The sequence below is a fragment of the Oncorhynchus gorbuscha genome, linkage group LG24 (assembly GCF_021184085.1).
Source record: "Oncorhynchus gorbuscha isolate QuinsamMale2020 ecotype Even-year linkage group LG24, OgorEven_v1.0, whole genome shotgun sequence".
Lineage (NCBI taxonomy): Eukaryota > Metazoa > Chordata > Actinopteri > Salmoniformes > Salmonidae > Oncorhynchus > Oncorhynchus gorbuscha.
Genome location: NC_060196.1, coordinates 10,605,835 through 10,632,949, shown reverse-complemented (window position 1 = coordinate 10,632,949; position 27,115 = coordinate 10,605,835). Strand labels below are relative to the sequence as shown.

Below are 27,115 nucleotides of genomic sequence, written 5' to 3'. Positions count from 1 at the left end.
ATACAAAGACGGCAATGTAGCTAGCTGAGAAGAAATTGCTAAGATTAGACAAATCAAACCGTTGTGCTATAATGAAATATAATGAAATGAAATGTAAAAAGTTATACTACCTGCGGGAGCAAGAGCCGATGCGACCACTCGCTCCAAACCGGAACCGAATGCATCGGAGTAGGATTCTATTGCATTGACACGCACTACTCCGCCCGTACTCTACACAGACCGGTGCGGCATAAAGTCAGAGGTGCAGTAGGCCTATATGCAGATAGACCATTGGCATATATGGATCTGTGCCATTTACTTCGAACTGGACTGTATTTACAGCATGAGCAGTCATGAATAGATGTGCTTGTTTTGAAATCAAAGTGAGAGCTGTATGCAGCAACGTGTGCACATTTTGTTCATATCCTTTGCCACTTTGAGTTATTAGCCCAGTTATAGATCATTTGCAGTCAACAATAGGGGAATGATTGCTTCCTACAAGAGTACAAAACATGTACATCTTTGAAAAGCAAGTCAGTTAAAGAGCTTTTTTATTGTCTTAAAGGGGTAGTGTTGTATTTTGAGACAGGCTTGAATAAATTAAGTAGACAACGGGCAGAGGGTAGTATATAATTTGTCTGATTCTCTGTAATAATTGTAAGGGAATAATAATGCATTTTATTTTGTAAATTGGTTTCTTGCATCAAACAACACAACATTGAACAACACACATTAGCTGCTACTGTAGGCTGAATGATAGAACAGCTATTTCCATGTTAAAATGTTATGGGATGCATTTTTCCATAGTTTTTGATGGTAGGTCACTCTGGTAGGGCCTACATTATATTCAAGTAGCCACAGTAGCTTACATTGCCACTGTTAAAACTGTAATTTAAAGCGGGTACAGCCTCGGTGTTCACAGTAAATGGACGCTGGTGTAACGGCGTTCTTCGTTTGTCGAAAGAAAGTCGGACCGAAATGCAGCGTGGTGGTTACTCATGTCTTTAATGAAAAAAAGCGATACATGAAATAACTAAAAAATACAAAAACAACAAACGGAACGTGAAACCTAATTACAGCCTATCTGGTGAACACTACATAGAGATAGGAACAATCACCCACGAAATACAAAGTGAAACCCAGGCTACCTAAATACGGTTCCCCATCAGAGACAACAAGAATCACCTGACTCTGATTGAGAACCGCCTCAGGCAGCCAAGCCTAACTAGACACACCCCTAATCAACCACAATCCCAATGCCTACAAAAAAAAACAATACGACAATACAGTAAACCCATGTCACACCCTGGCCTGAACAAATAATTAAAGAAAACACAAAATACTGAGACCAAGGCGTGACAGCTGGAAGCTGCACATCATTTTCACAACGTTCCCGTTTGCACTCAGCAGACCTGAAATTTCCTCAGTGCCCAAAAAATGAGGGAACATTGTTTGTGACTATGATTTCCCATTGAAGCGAATTCAAATGCAGTAATTCCGTTACAGAATTAGTATCAAATGCAGTAATTCCGTTACAGAATCAGTAACATAACTATGAGTTTTAATCGCTTAATAATACATAAACAAACTATCAGTAAAAATACTATAACTAATTGGTAGGTATACTTATTACTTCTTTGAACTTCCATTATCCTCCCTCCTTGCGAGGTAGAGAAATGAGAAAATATCTTAAAGATATGTGGATTTGTAATAACAGAATTACAAGGCACAAGCAATGTTTCTTAAACCTACAGAAGGCAAATAATTTCTCAAACTACACTGAACAAAAATATAAACGCAACATGTAAAGTATTGGTCCCATGCAACACACTATCACAGTTTATTGTGAAATGGACACAAATTACAGGCACGTGAAAAAGTCCACTTTCTGTGTGTATTACACGTTTTTCTTTCTTCATAATGTATTGGTGTACATTACACAAATTCCAAATAGTTGTGGCTAACGTTATCTAGGCTGGGGGTTAGGTTTAGGAGTTGGGTTAGGAGAATGGTTAATTAACACTAAGTATTTGCAAAGTAGAAACAAATTAGTAAGTAGGTGAACAGTAGGTAATTAGCAAAAACGCTAAAGTTATCCATGATGAAATTTGAACACAGAAACTTTGGGTTGCTAGACATATGCATTATACAACCTCCAATCCTTCCCGACCAACCATCCTCCTGTAACGCTCAATGAGTGAATGGGTGTGGAGTCAGGCGCAGAGAGCAAAGGATGCGGGAAAAAAACACGCTTTAATGTACAAAATCAAAACAACAAAATAGTATTACCCAACACAGGCGTAACTATTAAAACAAATAGTACCCTTAGGTAAAATAACAGGACAGCGAGAAAACACAACAAAAACACAACAAAAACACAACAAAAACACAACAAAAACACAACAAAAACAACACAACAAAAACACAACAAAAACACAACAACAACACAACAACAACACAACAAAAACACAACAAAAACACAACAAAAACACAACAAAAACACAACCACCTCTCACAAAATACAAAAGAACAAGCACGCACAACCAGAAGCGGGCTCAACGAACTTAAATAACACCACCCTAACAACCAATCAATGAACAGGTGCAAACAATTAGACAAAACCAAACAAACACGGAACAAAGGATCGGTGGCAGCTAGTAGACCGGCGACGACGACCGCCGAGCGCCACCCGAACAAGAAGGGGAGCCACCTTCGGTAATATTCGTGACACCTCCTATCGTTTCTGTCTTAAGTAACCTACTGTCTTTATCTGTGATTGAAATGCACTGTATAAAACATTGTGTACTGCACAGGAAAAAAAAAACATTTTTTGCGTGCCTGTCACAAATTTCCAATAAGAAATTAGTGTATAGTTCACAATAATCTGTGATACTGGGTTGGTTTCATGAGCTGAAATAAAATATCCCAGAAATGTTCCATATATACAAAAATCTTATTTCGCTCAAATGTTTTGCACAAAATTGTTTAAATCATAGCATTTCTCCTTTGTCAAGATAATTCACCCACTTGACAGGTGTGGCTGATTAAACAGCATGATCATTACACAAGTGCACCTTGTGCTGGGGACAATAAAAGGCCATTCTAAAATGTGCAGTTTTGTCACACAACACAATGCCACAGATGTCTCAAGTTTTGAGGGAGCGTGCAATTGGCATGCAGACTGAAGAAATATCCACCAGAGCTGTTGCCAGAGAATTAAATGTTAATTTCTCTACCATGAGCCGTCTCCAACGTTGTTTTCGAAAATTTGGTAGTACATCCAACTGGCCTCACAACTGCAGACCACGTGTAACCACTCCAAACCAGGACCTCCACGTCCGGCTTATTCACCTGCGGTATCATCTGAGACCAGCCACCCGGACAGCTGATGAAACTATGGGTTTGCAAAAACAGAAGAATTTCTGCACAAACTAGGGAAGCTCATCTGCGTGCTCGTCATCCTCACCAGGGTCTTGACCAGACTGCAGTTTGGCATTGTAACCGATTACAGTGGGCAAATGCTCACCTTTGATGGTCACTGGCACACTGGAGAAGTGTGCTGTACCCAGGCAGATAGCAGACAGAGTGTATGGCGTTGTGTGGGCGAGCAGGTTGCTGATGTCAACGTTGTGAACAGAGTGCTCCATGGTGGTGGTGGGAATATGGATGGCAATTTCAATGCACAGAGATACTGTGATGAGATTCTGAGGCCCATTGTCGTGCTATTCATCCACCGCCATAACCTCCATGTTTCAGCATGATAATGCATGGCCCCATGTTGCAAGGATCTGTACACAATCTGCTCAATCTGTGCAATATAAATATAAATGTCCCAGTTCTTCCATGGCCTGCATACTCACCAGACATGTCATCAATTGAGCATGTTTGGTATGCCCTGGATCAAAGTGTACAACAGCGTTTTCCAGTTCCCGGCGATATCCAATAACTTCCCACAGCCATTGAAGAGGAGTGGGACAACATTCCACAGGCCACAACCAACAGCCTGATCAACAGCCTATGTGAAGGTGTCTAACCAACAGATGCATAACTGTATTCCCAGTCATGTGAAATCCATAGATTAAGGCCTAATGCATTTATTTCAATGACGGAACACAAGGATTCATCAGGCCAGATGGTCCTAGGGCTCAGGTCCTGGACACCGGATAAGACATGAGAAATACTCCAGATATAACAGACTGATCCTAGCTCCCCAGCACATAAACTATTGCAGCATAAATACTTGAGGCTGATTTTGTGTGTATCAAATTTACCAGAGAGAATGAATAAATTAACGACTAATTCAGGAATTTTGTTTTCATTTGAATAATAATATATTTCATTGTAAATACATGGGTCTTATTGATCAAATTTAAATATTTAACTCGATTTGATAAACAAAGTTTGTGGCGGAGTAACCATGCGTTCTTCCATTCAATTTCAGTAATTAATGCATTCCAGAATAATTTCCTTCCCTCTAGGAGAAATCTTGTTCTTGGTGTTAAAAAGTTATCTTATGAATGTGTTATTACATTACTTATCCAGCAACCTTCTAACTTAAGATTTGCATCTATCTTTACATGTTCTCCAAAGCACAAAATGAGATGTAATTAATTAAGTCCTGAAGGTATTGCTTGGCCTACAGAATTAAATTATTTATAATGTCACACCCTGACCTTAGAGAGCTTTTTATGTCTCTATTTTGGTTTGGTAAGGGTTTGATTTGGTTGGGCATTCTATGTTCTTTTTTCTATGTTTTGTATTTCTTTGTTTTGGCCGGGTATGGTTCTCAATCAGGGACAGCTGACTATCGTTGTCTCTGATTGGGAACCATACTTAGGTTGCTTTTTCCCACCTATGTTTTGTGGGTAGTTGTTTTCTGTTTAGTGTTCTTCACCTGACAGGACTGTTTCGGTTTCGTTTATTCACCTTATTATTTTGCTTCAGTGTTCAGTTCAATAAAAGTCATGAACACTTACCATGCTGCGCTTTGGTCCGATTCCTCCTCATCCGACGACGCGACACCCATTACAAATGTATTGGGAAGTTCCGATAATAAATTCTATTACCTATTATTTAAAGACTGGTCTGCGTCTATTTTATGCAACAAGAAATCTTACAATTTCTCATAAAATAGATGAAGGGCTTTCAATTGATGAGAGCACATTGGCATAATTAAATTATACTAACAGTTAGCCAAGAAAATCTTAAGTGTTATTACATACACCCGGGAAGAACTATTAAATATCAGAGCGGCGTCAACTTACCAGCACTACGACCAGGAATACGACTTTCCCGAAGTGGATCCTTTGTCCAAACCACCCAGGGCATCTGACCCAAAACAACACCACCGGAGAAGAGGCAGACGGAGCGGTCTGCTGGTCAGACTTCAGAGGCGCGAACACCACCCACCGCTTCTGAGTATATTACTCGCTAATGTCCAGTCTATAGATAACGAGGTAGACAAAATTAGAGCAAGGGTTGCTTTCCAGAGAGACATGAGAGATTTGAACATACTCTGTTTCATGGAAACATGGCTCTCTCGGGATTTGCTGTTGGAGTCGGTACAGCCACCTGGATTCTCTGTACGTCGTGCCGACAGGAATAAACATCTCTCCGGAAAGAAGGGCGGGGGTATATGTTTCATGATTAACGACTCATGGTGTAATTGCAACAACATACAGGAACTCAAGTCCTTTTGTTAACCTGACCTATAATTCCTCACAATCAAATGCAGACCGTATTATCTCCCAAGAGAATTCTCCTCCGTTATTGTCACAGCCGTGTATAACCCCCCTCAAGCCGATACCACGTTGGCCCTCAAGGAACTTCACTGGACTTTATGCATACTGGAAACCATGTATCCTGAGGCTGCATTAGCTGGGGATTTTAACAAAGAAAATTTGAGAACAAGGCTACCTAAATTCTATCAGCATATTGACTGTAGTTTTCGTGCTGGAAAGGCACTGGATCAAGGCCCTCCTCCTCCCTCCTTTCAGCAAATCTGACCACGACTCCATTTTGCTCCTCCCTTCCTATAGGGTTATATGAGTTTATAAGAAAGTGCATAGAAGATGTGGTACCCACTGTGACTATTAAAATCTACCCTAACCAGAAGCCGTGGATGGATGGTGGCATTCGCGCAAAACTGAGAGCGCGAACCACCGCATATAAACATGGAAAGTTGACTTGGAATATTGCCAAATACAAACAGTATAGTTATTACCTCCGCAAGGCAATCAAACAAGTGAAATGTCAGTATAGAGACAAAGTGGAGTCACAATTCAACGGCTCAAACGTGAGATGTTTATGGCAATCAGACAATCACAAACTACAAAAATAAAACCAGCCATGTCACAGACACCGCGACGTCTTGCTTCCAGACAAACTAAACACCTTCTTCGCCCGCTTTGAGGATAATACAGTGCCAGCAATGTGGCCCACTACCAAGGACTGTGGGCTCTCCTTCTCCGTGGCCGACATGAGTAAGACATTTAATCGTGTTAACCCTCGCAAGGCTGCCGGCCCAGACGGCATCCCTAGACTAGTCCTCAGAGCATGTGCAGACCAGCTGGTTGGTGTATTTACATACATATTCAATCTCCCCATCCAGTCTCCTGTCCCCACATGCGTCAAGATGGCCACCATTGTTCCAGTCCCCAAGAAGGCAAAGGTAACTGAACATCGCCCCGTAGCAACCATTGTTCCAGTACCCAAGAAAGCAAAGGTAACTGAACTAAATTACTATCGCCCCATAACACTCACTTCTGTCATCATGAAGTGCTTTGATAGGCTAGCCAAGGATCATATCACCTCCATCTTACCTGTCACCCTAGACCCACTTCAATTTGCTTAATGCTCCAATAGGTCCAGAGACAATGCAATCACCATAACACTCCACACTGCCCTATCCCATCTGGACAAGAGGAATACCTATGTAAGAATGCTGTTTATTGACTATACTATACTGACTATACTGACTATACTCTTATTCCATTCCATTCCATACTTAGATTTGTGTGTATTAGGTAGTTGTTGTGGAATTGTTAGACTACATGTTAGATATTGCTGCACTGTCGGAACTAAAAGCACAAGCATTTTGCTGCACTCTCAATAACATCTGCTGACCATGTGTATGTGACCAGTAAAATTTGATTTGAAATGTTCTGAGGTTACAGTACACTTCCAAGATCTTCATACAAAAGAGTTAGACAGCTATCCAGGAATTTCACAGCATCAAGGTAAATGTGTAATTCAATGGTTAAATGCTTAGTATATGATATAAAAACAAACAACAGTATCATAAATGTAAGGAAAGAAAGGTGGTGTTTTATGTCACACGACTAACTGGTGCCCCCGCACTCTGTACCGGTTCCCCCTGTATATAGACTCGCTATTGTTATTTTATTGCAGCTCTTAATTATTTGGTACTTTTATTTATACTTTTTGGGGGTATTTTTCTTAAAACTGAATTGTTGGTTGAGGATTTGTAAGTAAGCATTTCACTGTAAGGTATTGTATTTGGCGCACGTGACAAATCAAATTTGATTTGTTGCCAATCTGTGAAGACACCAAGCATGAAAAAAAAGGGTTTAAACATAAGTTTTGATTCAACTCATGGATTATATTGAATGTATCTATATTCCCCCTTTATATCTTAATGTATCCACGTGAAAAAAATTGCAAATTATTATTAATGACTTGGTACCCTAGTTTAGAAAAACCCATATACACTGAGTGTACAAAACATTAGGAACACCTGCTCTTTCCATTACATAAACTGACCAGGTGAAAGCTATGATCCCTTATTGTCACTTGTTAAATCCATCTTAATCAGTATAGATGAACAGGAGAAGGCAGGTTAAAGGATTGAGACAATTGAGACATGGATTGTGCCATTCAGTGGGCGCAAGAACTGCTGAGTTTTTCACTCTCAAATGTTTCCTGTGAGTATCAAGAATGGTCCACCAACCAACTTGACACAACTGTGGGAAGCATTGGGGTCAACATGGGTGGAATGCTATCGACACCTGTTCGAGTCCATGCCCCAATGAATTGAGGCTGTTCTGAGGGCAAAAGTGGGTGCAACTCAATAGGTGTTTTGTACACTCAGTGTATATCACACAATGTCTGGATGCAATATTCTACCCAGGAATATTCAACACTGAAATCTGTTACTCTTGTTATTCAAAATGCATCTGAAAGTATTTTTTGCTGATAACAATAAAAATGAATATTTGTCTTTAATGCAGGGATTCATTTAAATGTCAGAAGCACTCCAGTTGAATGGTTACTGTCTATGTTATAGAGTGGAATGTTTTTTCTGCTGGTGTAAACTGAGGTATCTCCTCTCTGAGGACCTCTTCCCATAGTGTGTACTGGCGGACGGCCTCTCTCCCATGTGGACCCTCTGGTGCCTTTTCAAGTCACCAGCCTGGTCCATGCTCTGACGGATTAAGGCTGTTCTGAGGGCAAAAGGGTGTGCAACTCAATATTAGGAAGGTGTTCCTAATGTTTTGTACAACCAGTGTAATATACTTAAATACAGAAAAACAATGCATTTAAAAGGTGTATTAAGTGTAATGATAGTAAACGTAGTATACTTAAGATATACTAGAAAAATATACCACAAATCTTGTATTTGTAGTATATTATGTGAATTTGGAGTATATTTAATATGTAAAATATACTTTTTTCTCACTTGGATAGTCAGAGGGAGTGTACAGTTGGGATAGAGAAAGCACTGTGTGTGTGGGCGCCCATGCAGCTGGGGATCCGAAGTGCCCTGTGAGAGAGAGACAGGTTGAGATTGCCAGAGTTTGAGTGGGGCAGAAAGTGTCCTATGCCGAGGCAGTGAAGAGTAGCGTTTAGCCCAAGGGTGAGGGATTAGACTGGGAGCCCCTCAGTGAGTAGGCCTGAATAGAGAGATCCAGAGAGGATGAGTTTTAGCAAGGTTGGTTTTCTTACGTTTATTGCGATGGTGGCTGCTTGAATCAATTTGCAGTGGAAATTAAGAATGGACATCCAAAGAAATGGAAAAATAAGAAAAATGGCCTAGGGTTGATAATTCCCCATCGTATCTTGGTAGAAGTATGTTTTCTGGAACGATGTACACCCAACCCATTGAAGATATCCAAAGTGGTGGAGAAAGCTTTGGGTAAAGTTCAAACGGAGCAGGTCACCTATTAAAAGGAGTCATTTCTGGAGTTGTATAATAAGTTGATATTGATATGCTAAAGTAAATTCCTGGAGTGGTTGATGTATGCCTGATGAATTGTGTGGTTAACGGCAAGAAGGAGAAGGGTTTGTCTGCCCTTGGGTTTTTTTTTATGTGGAGTCCCTCCTGACCCTAGGGCAGCTGGGATATGTGTATAATCCTGTCAGAGCCTTTATATCCAGGCCTTTGCAGTGTAACAGTTGTAAAATGTTTGGACATGTAGAAAGTGTCTGCAGACGGAAGGAGCCGAGATGTGGGACGTGTGGGGGAAACCACTTTGATGGAGACTGTGCAGCAGAAGAGATATGCAAAGGAATAAAGTATTGTAACTGTGATAGAGAACATGAGGCGACATCCTTGGAATGCCCAAATAGGGTGAAAGAGATGGAGGTGGCCAAAATCAGGGAATGCACTCCTATGCGGAGACGGTAAGAAGGGTAGACATAGTAGGAGGTCCGAGGTGTGTCAAGTAGGCCTCTGCAGATTGCAGAGTTGGCCTCCCACCAGCAGGATCCAGATATGCTGTATGTAAAGAAGGTGGACTTTGTGAGTTTTATGGCAATTGTGATCAATGGCACAGCTAATGTGGAGGGAAAGTCCAGGAAGATGGGCATTATTGGGCATTATTGTGGATGCTACAAAGTGGTTCCTGGGACTAAAAGATTTGTCAGCAGAGGAGTTCCATGATGTGCTGTCAAGAGCAGTAATACCCTCTCAGGACCCAGAGCCTGGGGAGGGAGTTATGGAAGTTTGAAGTACTGAAGAAGTGAGAGATAATAACCAAACTGATCTCCCACTCTCACAATATGGAGTTTCCTTTTTTCATCCCCGTACAGTTGGTGGCGATAATGCACCATAAATATTGGATGCCAACCGCCGTAAAGAAGAAGTAAACGGAAGTGAACAACAGTGACAATGAACAATTTCTACGTTAGCGTTTTTATTGTTGTTATTTAGACGTTTAACACCCTGGATTTCAAAATATGACTAATGTAACTGCACAGCATCACATACTCACACTATAAAGTGTATAATTCGTGTTGGAGACGACTTAGTTGATAGATGTTATCTAGGTAACGCTAGCTGCTAACAATGGCTAACTGTATGGTTTTTCACACTCAAATAGCCTCCATCATGGAGGTACTGGCAAACGCAGCAGTGGCAGAGATCTGTAAACTCGTAGACGACGACTATGCAGTGTTTCGTTTGGAAATAACTCAAAGCCAGAAAGAAAACAGGACATTGCGGAGGAAACTACTGGAACTGAAGGTGGCAAGGGAGCGCGCTGAGAGGACAATAACAGACCGCGTCCTCGCCAGTCGTCCCAGTAGTGTGAAGATCCTCGACCGATACAGAGGAATGGCAAGAGGTACATTTTGCAGAATGCAGAGGATGCGCGGCCTGTCGCCCCGTTCCCCTCTGGACATATGTTCAGATGTGTTACCCAGAATTTAGTCTTGGTCAGTTTTTGGACAGTATGCAATAATTCCCCTGATTACTTCGCTATCTTGGCGTAAAGACACAATATCATGTTCTAACAAGATTATTGATTTACTGCACATCCTATTTACTCAATTAAAACAATGTGTTGCATAGAACATAATACATTAATCAATATGTTACCTTAGTGTACAATATACAGTTAAGCATTGACAGTACCTAACCACCTCTTTTCACCCAATCACTCACTCAGGTGAAGGACATCGCACTGGAGGCTACAGAAGCTTTGTAAAGCCTATGGGACACCATACATGGAGAGATGACCAACCAATCACTGTTGATGAGGGGAGTGGAACCTCAACCCAGCACGTTATCATGTTAGAGGTTAGTGTAATAGTATTACATCAAAATTACAGTACATCAAATGTGGCCAGTTTATTTCAGAAATGCTCCCCTCAGCTATTCACTTGCTAATATGTACATCCTCATTTATATGCCATAGGGAAGTTTGTGAGACTTCCGTATGACATTGTTATTCAATAACCTCTCTTCTTGTGTCAGCCTGCAGATGCAGAGGCTGCAGGTACTGGAGTCAAGCTGGAGAGGTCTGAAGGAGAGGAGGACCCACGACACAGCACAGATATCCAGACTGGAGCAGCTGGAGTGCCTCCTGTAGCTATGGAGGACCCCACCATCGCCTCAGTGCAGCCCAGGACCCGATGCAGCATCACGGAGGTCAGTGGAACCCAGAACGCCGTTCTCAAGTCAGAGAGAGACACCGAGACTTTAACGGGGCTGGGACAACTGGGCTGTCCTCCTGCTCCCCGCTCAGAGTATTTACTTTACGGTAACCTGAGGACAGTTTTATCCAATCGGGACTCAGGTGATGCATTACAGGCTGACAATGATCCAACCTGTTCATACGTTACAGAGACACAGATGATATCTGGTGACATGCCTGTGGGCTTAGATACACAGACTAATCCAATGAGAGGGGACTGGAACCAGTACAGCAGTAGTGTATACTCGGAAGGTTTCCTAGATAAGAAAGGGGAGGGTCTAGTCGTAGATGAGGTGATTGTGAAAGTTGAGCGCGACTCTCCTCAGACATGGAATGCAGATGAGACTCACTTAAAAGAAGGACACTCGCAGGGCAACACCAGCGACTTTTTAGATTACAGGGAAAGCTTGGAGACAAATCCAAATGTTGCGACCCACTCCCCTTCACATGTGTTCAGAGATCGCGACCCAGTGTCCACGTCGATGGGCCCTTCTGATTTACACGGCCACGTCTTTTTTGATCAGGTATTGAACTCAAACGACAGGACTAGAGCCCAGGCTCAGACAGGGGATGCTACATCAGGCAATAGTAAAGAGAAACGGTTCCTCTGCATGTTCTGTAACAAAGCCTTCAGCTGCCCACATAATGTTGAGATCCACCAGAGGGTCCACACCGGGGTAAAACCCTTCAGCTGTACACGGTGTCATATGCGCTTCGCCCAGGCTGGCAACCTGAAGAGGCACCAGAGGGTCCACACAGGGGTGAAACCCTTCAGCTGTACACAGTGTCACATGCGCTTCGCCGAGGCTGGTGACCTGAAGAGGCACGAGAGGGTCCACACAGGGGAGAAACCCTACAGCTGCCCCCAGTGTGAGAAGAGGTTTTCCCGCCAGCACCAGCTGAAGATGCACTTGAAGGTCCACACGGGAGAAACGCTGTTTGCCTGTACGCACTGCGGGAAGAGGTTCTCAGAGAGGAGCTACCTCAGAATACACCAGCAGAAAAATCATTCCAGTCTATAACATTCAAATAAACCATTTCACGCTTAGCTTCTTACGTTTAGATCAAACCCTGAATTAAAGACACATGTATACATTTTCATTGTTATCAGCAGAAAAGATCCACAGAGACATTTGGAATAACAGTATCAGATTTCAGTGTTGAATATTGCTGGGTAGAATATTGCATCCAGACATTGTGTGTTATAAGCCTAAAGTCTGTTACATATTATGTTTGTACTCTGTGGGGTACATGTTTACAAATGCCTGGATTACTTCCATTCGCCTACTGAATATTTTCCCAAGACACTTTTAATGAGAAAAGAAATGCAGTTCAACAAGTTAATGCCAGATTTTTAGTTGGGTCATGCATATGTGTGGTTTTCATATGGTGTATGTACAACTTGTTGATGTTTAATAATCACAAAATAGGACTTTTCATTGAGGCTTTCATTGAGACTCTCTTTAGTATACATCACATCTGATCCCAACAGTGCTTCATAACCAATATACACTTACTAAATATACTTACTAGGCCCATTATTTAACACGTGACATGTTCATCGCTGTACATTTTTCGGATGCTGTTAATTGCGTTTCCATATCTTGCCGGCACATGTGTTTCAGCACCGGCGATTTTAAGTGCAGAACACAACAGGGAACACCGTTACAGTCAGTGCTTCACACCTTTGCATAGCTGAAGACCGAGAGCCTCTAGCCAAAATCATGTGAAAGTTATACCCAATATTACTGGAGCTATGTTTTTTTTCTGCCGCAGATTGGATGGCGCATGTCACAGGCCATTTTAAACTACTCGCAAGCTGCTGTTTTTTTTGGTTTGATAACATTGTTTAGCAAGCTAGTCATGTTACTTAGCAACCTGGTAACTTGACCACTAACTAGGCTATGCACAAATTTGGATGGCACAGGAAGAACTGAAAAGGAATTGACTTCAAAGGTAGGCTGCATATTCAAGAGTGGGGTGTGTGTGAGAGAGAGGATGTGTGTTTCAAGTTTCACAGTTGTATTGTCATGTGTACTAGTACAGTGAAATGCCTTTTTCTTTCTCAACAAAGCAGTAATCAATATCATAGTCAATGGTGTGGGAGTAAGTGTGAGAGACCTGGTGTTTGAGGGAGAGTGCGTAGGACTATGTGTGTAAAGTTATCTGAACAGTACAGATGGTTACAATGTTTTCATCAGTTTAAAAGCTCTCTGTTCTTTGTATCCATAGAGACAGTTATTTTTTTCCTAGAATACCTGAAGCTTTAACAGTACTTAAAATGGTGTGTGTGTCTGTACTGTTTACAAGTGTTACACATTAAGAACATTGATAAGAGGGAGTAGGCCTACTCAAACATTGGGAGCATTAATAGCTGTAGCAATGTTAGTGATGTGTTGTTCATGGTGGAAATGCTACTAAAAGATTTTGACGTAGATCATTTTGTGTTTCCGTTCCTTACAATCAAAGCATTGTATGCCTGTATCTCAATGCACTACTTTTTAAATGGAAAAATCTTTCTTTGGGGCCAAATTTGAGCAGATTAATCGCTATTAACTAATGCCGTTAACTTGATTATTGTCATCGTTTGACAGCCCTAATACCTACACATACCCACACACTAACAAACACCTACTGTACACGTCAAAATAGTTTAGTCAGGTTTGTCTGATGACTTTTTACTTAGCATAGCTGACTTATATTTATCCACAACGTCATATTTATGTCCACCATGATGGGTTTAACAACAATGAAGTCATTCTGTGACTACAGTATAGGACTCAAACGTAGTGGGGATGGGTAAACAATCCATGCCGAAAGCGTGTTTATTATCTGTGTGTGCATGTACATTAAAGAGTAATCTGTATCACCGCTCTCTTCCAGGAGGAGGAGGGTCCAGAGGTGCTGGTGGTGAAGGAGGAGGGTCTGGGGAACCCTGACGGGACCATGGTCATGGAGGACAACCAGACTACACCTCCTCCTGAACCCACAGAGGAACCAGCTGAGCAGCACAGGACCACACACAGTCTCACTGAGGTGAGCCAACTGTGAACTGGGTCGTTCCACGAAATGACTGTCTTTTTAAACATATTTTTAAGTAGAAATTGTGCACCAATATTACATTTCAAAAGCCTGTTATGGGGCCTCCCAAGTGGCACAGCAGTCTAAGGCACTGCATCGCAGTGTTGAGGCATCACTACAGCCTGGGGTTGGATCCCAGGCTGTGTCACATCTGGCCGTGACTAGGAGTCCCATAGGGCAGCGCACAATTGGCCCAGTGTCATCTGGGTTTGGCCGGATGGCTTTACTCGGCTCTGCCGACGTAGCTAAAATTGATACATTATTTTGTTCCTCATCAATAGGCACATAATACCCCGTAATGACAAAGTGAAAACAGGTTGTTATAAATGTTAGCAAATTTTAAAAAGCAACAAAAGAAATAACTTTATTTACATAAGTATTCAGACCCTTTGCTATGAGACTCGAAATTGAGCTCAGGTGCATCGTGTTTCCATTGATCATTCTTGAGATGTCTCTACAACTTGAATGGCGTCCACCTGTGGTAAATTCAAATTGATTGGACATGATTTGGAACGTAACATACCTGTCTACAGTGCATTCGGAAAGTATTCAGAACCCTTGACTTTTTCCACGTTTTGTTACGTTACAGCCTTGTTCTAAAATCGATGATTTTTTTTTTCCCCTCATCAATCTACACACAACACTCCATAATGACAATGCAAATGAGTCTTTTTGAAATTTTTGCAATTGTATTAACATTTCAGAGCGGAAATATCACATTTACATAAGTATTCAGACCCTTTACTCAGTACTTTGTTGAAGCACCTTTGGGTATGACGCTACAAGCTTGGAACACCTGTATTTGGGGAGTTTCTCCCATTCTTTTCTGCAGATCCTCTCAACCTTGTCAGTTGGATGGGGACTGTCGCTACATAGCTGTTTTCAGGTCTCCCCAGAGATGGTAGATCGGGTTAAAGTCCAGGCTCTGGCTGGGCCATTCAAGGACATTCAGAGACTTGTCCCGAAACCACTCCTGCGTTGTCTTGGCTGTGTCCTTATGGTCGTTTTCCTGTTGGAAGGTGAACCTTCGCCCCCGTCTGAGAACCTGCTCCAGAGCGCTCAGGACTTCGTCAAGGATCTCCCTGTACTTTGCGCCATTCATCATTCCCTCGATCCTGACTAGTCTCCCAGTCCCTGCCTCTGAAAAACATCCCCACAGCATGATGCTGCCACCACCGTGCTTCACTGTTGGGATGGTGCCAGGTTTCCTCCAGATGTGACGCTGGGCATTCAGGCCAAAGAGTTCAATCTTGGTTTCATCAGATCAGAAAATATGTTTTCTCATAATCATAATTTCCAGCACCAAACCAGTGTCTACATATGTGAAAACAGACCGTTTATATGATCTGTGGTTAAAAAGATAAGGTCCTAAAAAATGCTTCTCTGTGATGGATTAAAAGCACAAGGGAGGGTATTTCTAGCACAAGGGAGGGTATTTCCTTGCTCCCAACATCACTGCGAATCACAGTGTTTGAATATCACTTTTTTTATGTCATCGGGTAGAATGTTTTGACTTTATATATTTTTTTACTTAACTTTAGAAATGTGCCCTTTTCACATACGTAATGGGTTTCCATGGTTGAGCAGCTGCAAACAAGCTTAAGATCACCATGTGCAATGCCAAGCGTCGGCTGGAGTGGTGTAAAGCTCGCCGCCATTAGACTCTGGAGCAGTGGAAACGCGTTCTCTTGTGTGATGAATCACGCTTCACCATCTGGCAGTTCGACGGACGAATCTAGGTTTGGCGGACGCCAGGAGAACTCTACCTGTCCTATTTCATAGTGCCAACTGTAAAGTTTGATGGATGAGAAATAATGGTCTGGGGCTGTTTTTCATGGTTTGGGCTAGGCCCCTTAGTTCCAGTGAAGGTGATTCTTAATGCTATAGCATTCAATGACATTCTAGACCATTCTGTGCTTCTACCTTTTGTGAAAACAGTTTGGGGAAAGCCCTTTCTTGTTTCAGCATGACAATGCCCCCATGCACAAAGCGAGGTCCATACAGAAATGGTTTATCAAGTTCGATGTGGAAGACCTTGACAAGCCTGCACAGAGCCCTGACCTCAACCGCATCTAACACCTTTGAGATGAATTGGAACGCCGACTGCAAGCCAGGCCTAATCGCCCAACATCAGTGCCCAAACTCACTAATGCTCTTGTGGCTGAATGGAAGCAAGTCCCTGCAGCAATGTTCTTACATCTAGTGGAAAACCTTATCAGAAGATCGGTGGCTGTTATAGTAGCAAAGGGGGGACCAACTCCATATTAATGTCCATGATTTTGGAAAGGGATGTTCTACGAGCAAGTGTCCACATACACTGAAAGTATGTTGACACTGGTATTTTGCTGGAGATAATGAAAGTGAGATTGAAAAGTGGTGGCGTTGCCCTTTAAGTGTGAGACCATGCCTTTGAAGTATCAAAACATTTTAAGGGTCAAGTAATCAAACCAACAAATATGTTTGCATATTATCAAATCAACTAACATGTTTGCATAGTACTCATAGCAATCCCTCATTGCCCAATCAGAAGATGCTCCATAGCAGGGTGCTCATATCATATTTCTTGATCCAACATCCTCTCACTCTGTATCTCTTACAGTCAGTAGACATGGAGGATGGGAAGCCTGATCTGCTGCTAGTCAAAGAGGAGACAGTAGAGGATGGACCAGAGAACATTGATCTGATGAGTGGACTAAAGATGGTGGAGCAAGGTAAGGGAGACATGCATATTTACATTTGAGTCATTTAGTAGACACACTTATCCAGAGCAACTTACAGGAGCAATTAGGGTTAAGTACCTTGCTCAAGGGCACATCGACAGATTTTTCAACTAGTCAGCCTAATGCTCTTAACCGCTAGGCTACCTGCCTAAATAAAGTAATGGATCTTCACAGGGAATGGTGATGCGCCTGGCTATTTTCTTTTCTATATTTTCTTAATTCATAAAATAAAATCAATGGAACTTATGTTTATATATAAAAACAGACATTATAATCTATAAACTTTACCTGGAAATTGACAACAACAAAAATCCATATGTAGAGTTCTCTGCCATGTTTGTAAAGTCTATTTTGTAACCTCTTCCTGCAGGTGGTTGGCTGGAGGCAAACAGAGGAGACTGGGTGACCATTTTGGATTCCAAGGCCCAGACCGGTGCAGCCAAGGGCCCAGGGGACAACATCACTGAGCAGGCCAGGACCAGAGGTGACATAGTGGAGGTCAGTGGATGGGACAGCGTACTCAATTCTGGACTGGGGAACAACATTGTTGACCACTACCAGAAACAGACAGTCAAACACAAAACAACATCCAAACTTAGTCTCCATGACAACAGACTGGCTGAGACCAGGGCGAGGCATAGATTTGGTCCACAGGGACTGGGAGGTATCCATATGCGGCAGGAGAGAACAGAAACAAACTCTGCTAGTGATACTCCATCCTGCTCCTATAGTTGTGATTCAGAGACACTGTTGGCACCTCAGGTTAACCACCTAACAGGTGCTGCCTTCAGCCTGCCTTCTTTAGGATCTCTCAACTGGAACATGGACCCTGCGACAACACAGACACTCCCTGGCTTTCGTCCTCCTCACACTCTCCTAATGTTAAACCAGACCTCAGACCATGCCAGTGCTTCAACAGTAAATGGCTACACAAGCCTTTTGACAAATGACAGTAGTAGTGATGCTATCAGTAGATCTGGTGGCAAAGAGAAGCGCTTCCCATGTTCATTCTGTGGGAAAGCCTTCAGTTTCTGCAAACAGATGGAGATCCACCAAAGGATGCACACGGGGGAGAAACCATTCAGCTGCCACCTGTGCCAGGCCAGTTTTTCACAATCATCCAGCCTGAAGAGGCATCAGAGAGTCCACACAGGGGAGAAACCATATAGCTGCCCCCAGTGCGAGAAGAGGTTCTCCCGTCAGCACCAGCTGAAGATGCACCTGAAGGTCCACACGGGAGAAAGGCCATTCGACTGCACTCACTGTAGGAAGAGGTTCTCGGAGAGGAGATACCTCAAGATGCATCAGCAGAAAAACCATTCCACTATAACATAGAAAGTAACCATTCCACTCGATAGCTTCTGATGCTAAGATCAAACCCTGCTTTAAAAGTAGATGCAGAAAGATGACAAAGATGCATAAAATAACAGCAGTCGTGGCTTAATCGTTGAAGTGCAAGGCCCAGACATTGTGTGATATACAATTGAAGTCAGAAGCTTACATACACCTTAGCCAAATACATTTAAACTCAGTTTTTCACAATTCCTGAAATTTAATCCTAGTACAAATTCCCTGTCTTAGGTCAGTTAGGATCACCACTTTCTTATAAAATGTGAAATGTCCGAATAATACTAGAGATAATTATTTATTTCAGCTTTTATTTATTTCATCATGTCTTGTGATGGCCACTCCAATACCTTGACTTTGTTGTCCTTAAGCCATTTTGCCACAACTTTGGAAGTTTGCTTGGGGTCATTGTCCATTTGCGACCAAGTTTTAACTTCCTGACTGATGTCTTGAGATGTTGCTTCAATATATCCACATAATTTTCCTCCCTCATGATACCATCTATTTTGTGAAGTGCACCAGTCCCTCCTGCAGCAAAGCACCCCACAACATGATGCTGCCACCCCGTGCTTCACGGTTGGGATGGTGTTCTTCAGCTTGTAAGCCTCCCTTTTTCATCCAAACATAACGATGGTCATTATGGCCAAACAGTTCTATTTTTGTTTCATTACACCAGAGGATATTTCTCCAAAAAGTACGATCTTTGTCCCCATGTGCAGTTGCAAACCGTAGTCTGGATTTTTTTATGGCGGTTTTGGAGCAGTGGCTTCTTCCTTCCAGAGCGGCCTTTCAGGTTATGTCGATATAGGACTTGTTTTACTGTGGATATAGATACTTTTGTACCTGTTTACTCCAGCATCTTCACAAGGTCCTTTGCTGTTGTTTTGGTATTGATTTGCATTTTTCGCACCAAAGTACGTTCATCTCTAGGAGACAGACCGTGTCTCCTTCCTGAGCGGTATGATGGCTGCGTGGTTCCATGGTGTTTATACTTGCATACTATTGTTTGTACAGGTGAATGTGGTACCTTCAGGTGTTTGGAAATTGCTCCCAAGGATGAACCAGACTTTAAAGGTCTACAATTTTTTTCTGAGGTCTTGACTGATTTCTTTTGATTTTCCCACGATGTCAAGCAAAGAGGCACTGAGTTTGAAGGTAGGCCTTGAAATACATCCACAGGTATACCTCCAATTGACTCAAATGATGTCAATTAGCCTATCAGAAGCTTCTAAAGCCATGACATAATTTTCTGAATTTTTCCAAGCTGTTTAAAGGCACAGTCAACTTGGTGTATGTAAACTTCTGACCCACTGGAATTGTGATACAGTGAATTATACGTGAAATAATCTGTCTAAACAATTGTTGGAAAATTACATGTGTCATGCACAAAGTAGATGTCCTAACCGACTTGCCAAAACCTTAGTTTGCTAACAAGATATTTGTGGAGTGGTTGAAAAACGTGTTTTAATGACTCCAACCTAAATGAATGTAAACTTCCGACTTCAACTGTATAAGGCATATAATACAATATTGTGTTACAGCCTGAGTTTAAAATGTATTACATGTATATTTTTGTCACTGGGTTATACAATAGCCCATAATGTCAAAGTGGAATTATGTTTTTCCAAAAGGTTTACAAATGAATTACAAATGTTAAGCTGAAATGTCTTGAGTCAATAAGTATTCAACCCATTAGTTATGGCAAGCCTAAATAAGTTGTTGTGGAAATTTCCTCTATTTACCAAATCATGGGAGCAAACCACACACACACGTCAGAGTTAGTTATAAAAGTCCATCTTTAATTATATGAGCTCTATCACAATCCTGTGACTCTCAGATAAATTCAGTGTCTCCCAGTGAATTCTCTGAGAGCCCCCTTACAATGCAACTGAGTTCCTTTAATAGCAAAGACACACATAGTCAGACAGCATAGACATAATTCATCGTTCAGCTTTGTCTCCTTTCCCAAACCCCAGAACCATAAACCAATCCTCCAAATCAACAGGCATATATCAAATTGTCATTTAGATACAACCAACTCAAAATACAACCAAACCTGGACAAACTCACGGAGAGGAGAGTGAGGCTATAGGTTAAGATAAAAGCAACATTAGAGGGAGCATAGAATGATTCCAGACACTGCAACCCCTCCTTTCCCACCTGGGAAAGGTAGGGAGTAAAAGATATGTTTACACATGATGACACTTTGACCTTTCCCCTCTCAGCGGCCCATGCAACTTAGTCTTGATATAGAACAGATAACTGCAACCTCGCCACAGTATTTTACAAAAATACCATTCTGATGAGAAGTAACTTACACACATTTGATAAATATAAAACATCTTACAAATGTTACCAACAAATTCTGATCCTTCCACGACAAAGTTCAGGAATACAAATGTGCTAAACAAGTCACATAATCAGTGTCATGGACTTTGTGTGCAATAATAGTGTTTAACTTGATTTGTGAATGACTACCTCATCGCTGTACCCCACACATAAAATTATCCCTCAGTCAAGCAGTGAGCTTTAGACACAGATTAAACCACAAAGACCAGGGAGGTTTTTCAATGCCTCGCAAAGAAGGGCACCTATTGGTAGATGGGTAAAAAGAGCAGACATTGAAAATCCCTTTCGTTACACTTTTGTTGGCGTATCAATACACCCAGTCACTAAAAAGATACAAGCAGCCTTCCTAACTCAGTTGCTGGAGAGCAAGGAAACAGCACAGGGATTTCACCATGAGGCCAATAGTGACTTTAAAACAGTTACAGAGAATAATGGCTGTGATAGGAGAACACTGACACAACAACATTGTAGTTACTCCACAATACTAACTTAATTGACAGAGTGAAAAGAAGGAAGCCTGCACAGAATAAACATATTCCAAACACACATCCTGTTTGCAACAAGGCACTAATGTAATACTGCAAGAAATGTGGCAAATCAATTCACTTTTTGTCCTGAATAAATACAAAGAGTTATGTTTAGGGCAAATCCAATACAACACATTAATGAGTACCACTCCATATTTTCAAGCATAGTGGTGGCTGCATCATGGTATGCTTTTAATTGATAAGGACTGGGGAATTTTTCAGGATAAAAAGATTAATGGAATGGAGCTAAGCACAGGCAAAATCCTAGAGGAAAACCTGGATCAGTTTGCTTTCCACCAGACACTGGGAAATTAATTCACCTTTCAGCAGGAAAATAACCTAAATCACAAAAGCAGTTCTACACTGTATTTGCTTACCAAGACGACAATGAATGTTGGCCGAGTTACAGTTTTGACTTAAATCTACTTGAAAATTCGAGGTAAGACCTGAAAATGCTGGTCTAGCAATGATCAACAACCTATCTGAAAGAGCTTGTAGATTTTATTTTATGAATAATGGGCAAATGTTGCATAATCCAGGTGTGGAAAGCTCTTAGAGACTTACCAAGAAAGACTCTCAGTTGTAATTGCTGCCAAAAGTGCTTCTACAAAGTATTGGCTCAGGGGTGTGAATACTAATGTAAATGTGATATTTCTAAAAACATGTTTTCACTTTGTCGTTCTGGGTTATATTATTTATATTATTTTTTTAATTGATTTTTTATCCATGTTGAATTCGAACTGTAAAACAATAACATGTGGAATGAGTCAAAGGGTATGAATACTTTCTGAAAGCCCTGTATATAAGCCTAAAAAGTCTTATTACATATTGTGTTTGTCCTGTATAGGCAATATGATGTTCACAAATGCCTATTTCATTACTTCCGTTTAACTGCTTAATGTTTTTTCACCCAAGACACTTTTAATGAGTATACTGATGCAGTTTATCAAGTTCATGCAGATTTTTTTTGATGTGTGTGTTGTGTGTGTGTGTGGTGTTTTCATCTGGTGATTTTAAAACTTGCTTGTTTAATAAACCAAAAATGTGACTTTCATTGACTCTCTTTAGTATACATCACATCTGATCTCACCCTGTTCTGTATACACCCAACAGCACTTTATAACCAATATACACTTACTAAATATAACTACACATAGTACATATACCCACACACTAACAAACACCTACTGTACACGTCAAAATAGTTTAGTTAGGTTTGTCTGACTTTTGACTTTGCATAGCTGACTTGTTTTTTATGCACATCATATTTATGTCCACCATGATGTGTTTAACAACAATGAAGTCATTCTGTAACTACAGTAAAGGACTTAAACGTAGTGGCGATGGGTAAACCCTCCATGTCAGGGTTTTTTTCTGGATCAAACTGTGGCATATGTTGTGGGTGTGACAGGAGTATGGCCAATGGTGCGGTCTCTGACTGTCTAGCTTTTATTTAGGTGATTGTTAGTTCTTAATGATTATCTTATTCAAATATATTGTTCCATTTATCTTTATCTAGTTTTAGTCATGTACAGTGGGGCAAAAAAGTATTTAGTCAGCCACCAATTGTGCAAGTTCTCCCACTTAAAAAGATGAGAGGCCTGTAATTTTCACACCTCAACTATGAGAGACAAAATTAGAAAAACAATTCCAGAAAATCACATTGTAGGATTTTTAATGAATTTATTTGAAAATTATGGTGGAAAATAAGTATTTGGTCAAGTTTATCTCAATACTTTGTTATATACGCTTTGTTGGCAATGACAGAGATCAAACATTTTCTGTAAGTCTTCACAAGGTTTTCACACACTGTTGCTGGTATTTTGGCCCATTCCTCCATGCAGATCTCCTCTAGAGCAGTGATGTTTTGGGGCTGTTGCTGGGCAACAGGGACTTTCAACTCCCTCCAAAGATTTTCTATGGGGTTGAGATCTGGAGACTGGCTAGGCCACTCCAGGACCTTGAAATGCTTCTTACGAAGCCACTCCTTCATTGCCCGGGCAGTGTGTTTGGGATCATTGTCATGCTGAAAGACCCAGCCCCGTTTCATCTTCAATGCCCTTGCTGATGGAAGGAGGTTTTCACTCAAAATCTCACGATACATGGCCCCATTCATTCTTTCATTTACACGGATCAGTCATCTTGGTCCCTTTACAGAAAAACAGCCCCAAAGCATGATGTTTCCACCCCCCTGCTTCACAGTAGGTATGGTGTTCTTTGGATGCAACTCAGCATTCTTTGTCCTCCAAACACGACGAGTTGAGTTTCTACCAAAAAGTTATATTTTGGTTTCATCTGACCATATGACAATCTCCCAATCTTCTTCTGGATCATCCAAATGCTCTCTAGCAAACTTCAGACGGGCCTGGACATGTACTGGCTTAAGCAGGGGGACACGTCTGGCACTGCAGGATTTGAGTCCCTGGCGGCGTAGTGTGTTACTGATGGTAGGCTTTGTTACTTTGGTCCCAGCTCTCTGCAGGTCATTTACTAGGTCCCACCGTGTGGTTCTGGGATTTTTGCTCACCATTCTTGTGATCATTTTGACCCCACGGGGTGAGATCTTGCGTGGAGCCCCAGATCGAGGGAGATTATCAGTGGTCTTGTATGTCTTCCATTTCCTAATAATTGCTCCCACAGTTGATTTCTTCAAACCAAGCTGCTTACCTATTGCAGATTCAGTCTTCCCAGCCTGGTGCAGGTCTACAATTTTGTTTCTGGTGTCCTTTGACAGCTCTTTGGTCTTGGCCATAGTGGAGTTTGGAATGTGACTGTTTAAGGTTGTGGACAGGTGTCTTTTATACTGATAACAAGTTCAAACAGGTGCCATTAACACAGGTAACGAGTGGAGGGCAGAGGAGCATCTTAAAGAAGAAGTTACAGGTCTGTGAGAGCCAGAAATCTTGCTTTTTTTGTAGGTGACCAAATACTTATTTTCCATCATAATTTGCAAATAAATTCATTAAAAATCCTACAATGTGATTTTCTGGATTTTTTTTATTCTCATTTTTTCTGTCATAGTTGAAGTGTACCTATGATGAAAATTACAGGCCTCTCTCATCTTTTTTAAGTGGGAGAACTTGCAGAATTGGTGGCTGACTAAATACTTTTTTGCCCCACTGTACATTTACACTGAAAATGTTTTTTTATTTTTTTTATTTATATTTGTTTATTTTTTAATGTTTAAGTTTTTACTGTTTGGACATAGGCTGTGCAGAAAAAAACCCTGCATTTTGAAATGGTGTTTTATCTGTGTGTGCATGTGTACATACCTAAAGGAGTATACTGTATGTATGTGTAATCTGTATTACATCTCTATTGCAGGAGGAGGAGGAGAAGAAGGGGTATGAGGAGGGTCTGGGGAACCCTGAGGGGACAATGGTCATGGAGGACAACCATACTACACCCCTTGAAACCACAGAAAAACCAGCTGTGCAGCACAGGACCACACACAGTCTCACTGAGGTGAGCCCACTGTGAACTACTGTCTGAATGATATTAGGTCAGGGCCCGTATCCACAAAGCCTCTCAGAGTAGGAGTGCTGATCTACGATCAGATCAGTTTGGCTTTTTAGATCATAATGAATAAGACTATGTAGACATGCAGGGACCTGATCTTTGAGCAGGACTTCTACTCTGAGACTCTTTGTGGATACGGGGCACAGGTCTTGATACATTTTGTCTTAAGTGTGGGACCATGCCTTTGAATTATCAAACCATTAAAGAGTGTCAAGTAATCAAAGGGTCATTACATTTGATTTCAATCCCTTTTTAACTGCACCCATTTTGATTTGAATGACACTTTTCCATACATATTTGCCCATGGTATAAGGGTCAGAAAGTTGCTTTTTTACCTGAATGTCAAAGTGTTCAGGAGATAGGTCCTCAAAGTTTTGCATACCCCACCATACCATGAGACGGCCATGTCTTCGTCAAACCAATAAAATGCTTTGCTTGGGCGGAGCTCCAAAGGTGCTCACCAGATTAGTGCCGTAGGAGCAAGTTAAAGGACTAAAAACCAGCACCGGTGACAAAACATTTTAGAATGTTTGCAGCACGCTGGTTTTCACTGCATTTTTCTGTTACTCAAGATGAGCTAAAGCTGCTGCAGGAGGGGAGAAATGGTCTAGAATTTTGACATTTCTGGAGTGATATTTGTCTGTACTGGTTAGCATGAGGCACACGAAGTAACTAGCCACAGGGTTGTTTTGAGAAAAGTCAGCTTAACTGGTTAGGTATAACTACACTGAACAAAAATATAAAAGCAACATGTAATGTTCTGGTCCCATGTTTCATGAGCTGAAATAAAAGATCCCAGAAATGTTATACATTGGGGAGAACAAGTATTTGATACACTGCCGATTTTGCAAGTTTTCCTGCTTACAAAGCATGTAGAGGTCTGTAGTTTTTATCATAGGTACACTTCAACTGTGAGAGACAGAATCTAAAACAAAAATCCAGAAAATCATATTGTATGATTAAGTAATTCATTTGCATTTTATTGCATGATATAAGTATTTGATCACCTACCAACCAGTAAGAATTCCGGCTCTCACAGACCTGTTAGTTGTTCTTTCAGAACCCCTCCTGTTCTCCACTCATTACCTGTATTAACTGCACCTGTTTGAACTCTTTACCTGTATAAAAGACACCTGTCCACACACTCAAACTGACTCCAACCTCTCCACAATGGCCAAGACCAGAGAGTTGTGTAAGGACATCAGGGGTAAAATTGTAGACCTGCACAAGGCTGGGATGGGCTACAGGACAATAGGCAAGCAGCTTGGTGAGAAGGCAACAACTGTTGGCGCAATTATTAGAAAATGGAAGAAGTTCAAGATGACGGTCAATCACCCTCGGTCTGGGGCTCCATGCAAGATTTCACCTCGTGGGACATCAATGATCATGAGGAAGGTGAGGGATCAGCCCAGAACTACACGGCAGGACCTGGTCAATGACCTGAAGAGAGCTGGGACCACAGTCTCAAAGACAACCATTAGTAACACACTACGCCGTCATGGATTAAAATCCTGCAGCGCACGCAAGGTCCCCCTGCTCAAGCCAGCGCATGTCCAGGCCCGTCTGAAGTTTGCCAATGACCATCTGGATGATCCAGAGAAGGAATGGGAGAAGGTCATGTGGTCTGATGAGACAAAAATAGAGCTTATTGGTCTAAACTCCACTCGCTGTGTTTGGAGGAAGAAGAAGGATGAGTACAACCCCAAGAACAACATCCCAACCGTGAAGCATGGAGGTGGAAACATCATTCTTTGGGGATGCTTTTCTGCAAAGGGGACAGGACGACTGCACCGTATTGAGGGGGGGATGGATTGGGCCATGTATCACGATATCTTGGCCAACAACCTCCTTCCCTCAGTAAGAGCATTGAAGATGGGTCATGGCTGGGTCTCCAGCATGACAACGACCTGAAACACACAGCCAGGGCAACTAAGGAGTGGCTCCGTAAGAAGCATCTCAAGGTCCTGGAGTGGCCTAAAATCCCTTCTGCAGTGTGTGCAAACCTGGTCAAGAACTACAGGAAACGTATGATCTCTGTAATTGCAAAAAAGGTTTCTGTACCAAATATTAAGTTCTGCTTTTCTGATGCATCAAATTCTTATGTCATGCAATAAAATGCAAATTAATTACTTAAAAATCATACAATGTGATTTTCTGG

General features: G+C 41.6%; 3 protein-coding genes across 3 annotated transcripts in view; all 3 read left to right on the top strand.

The window, feature by feature from the left end:
* Positions 1 to 27,115, top strand: part of LOC124012438 (zinc finger protein 606-like) — a 1,040,669-nt gene that overhangs the window by 962,890 nt on the left and 50,664 nt on the right. The window lies entirely within an intron of this gene.
* LOC124012437 overlaps positions 1 to 27,115 on the top strand; it is a 971,157-nt gene that overhangs the window by 929,554 nt on the left and 14,488 nt on the right. The gene's annotated exons all lie outside the window — the stretch shown is intronic.
* LOC124012463 (zinc finger protein 19-like) lies at positions 10,091 to 13,849 on the top strand. Its single transcript, XM_046326100.1, has 3 exons — positions 10,091 to 10,562; positions 10,887 to 11,017; positions 11,195 to 13,849. The coding sequence occupies exons 1-3, from the start codon at positions 10,286 to 10,288 to the stop codon at positions 12,434 to 12,436; spliced, it is 1,650 nt and encodes a 549-aa protein (XP_046182056.1). The 5' UTR covers positions 10,091 to 10,285; the 3' UTR covers positions 12,437 to 13,849.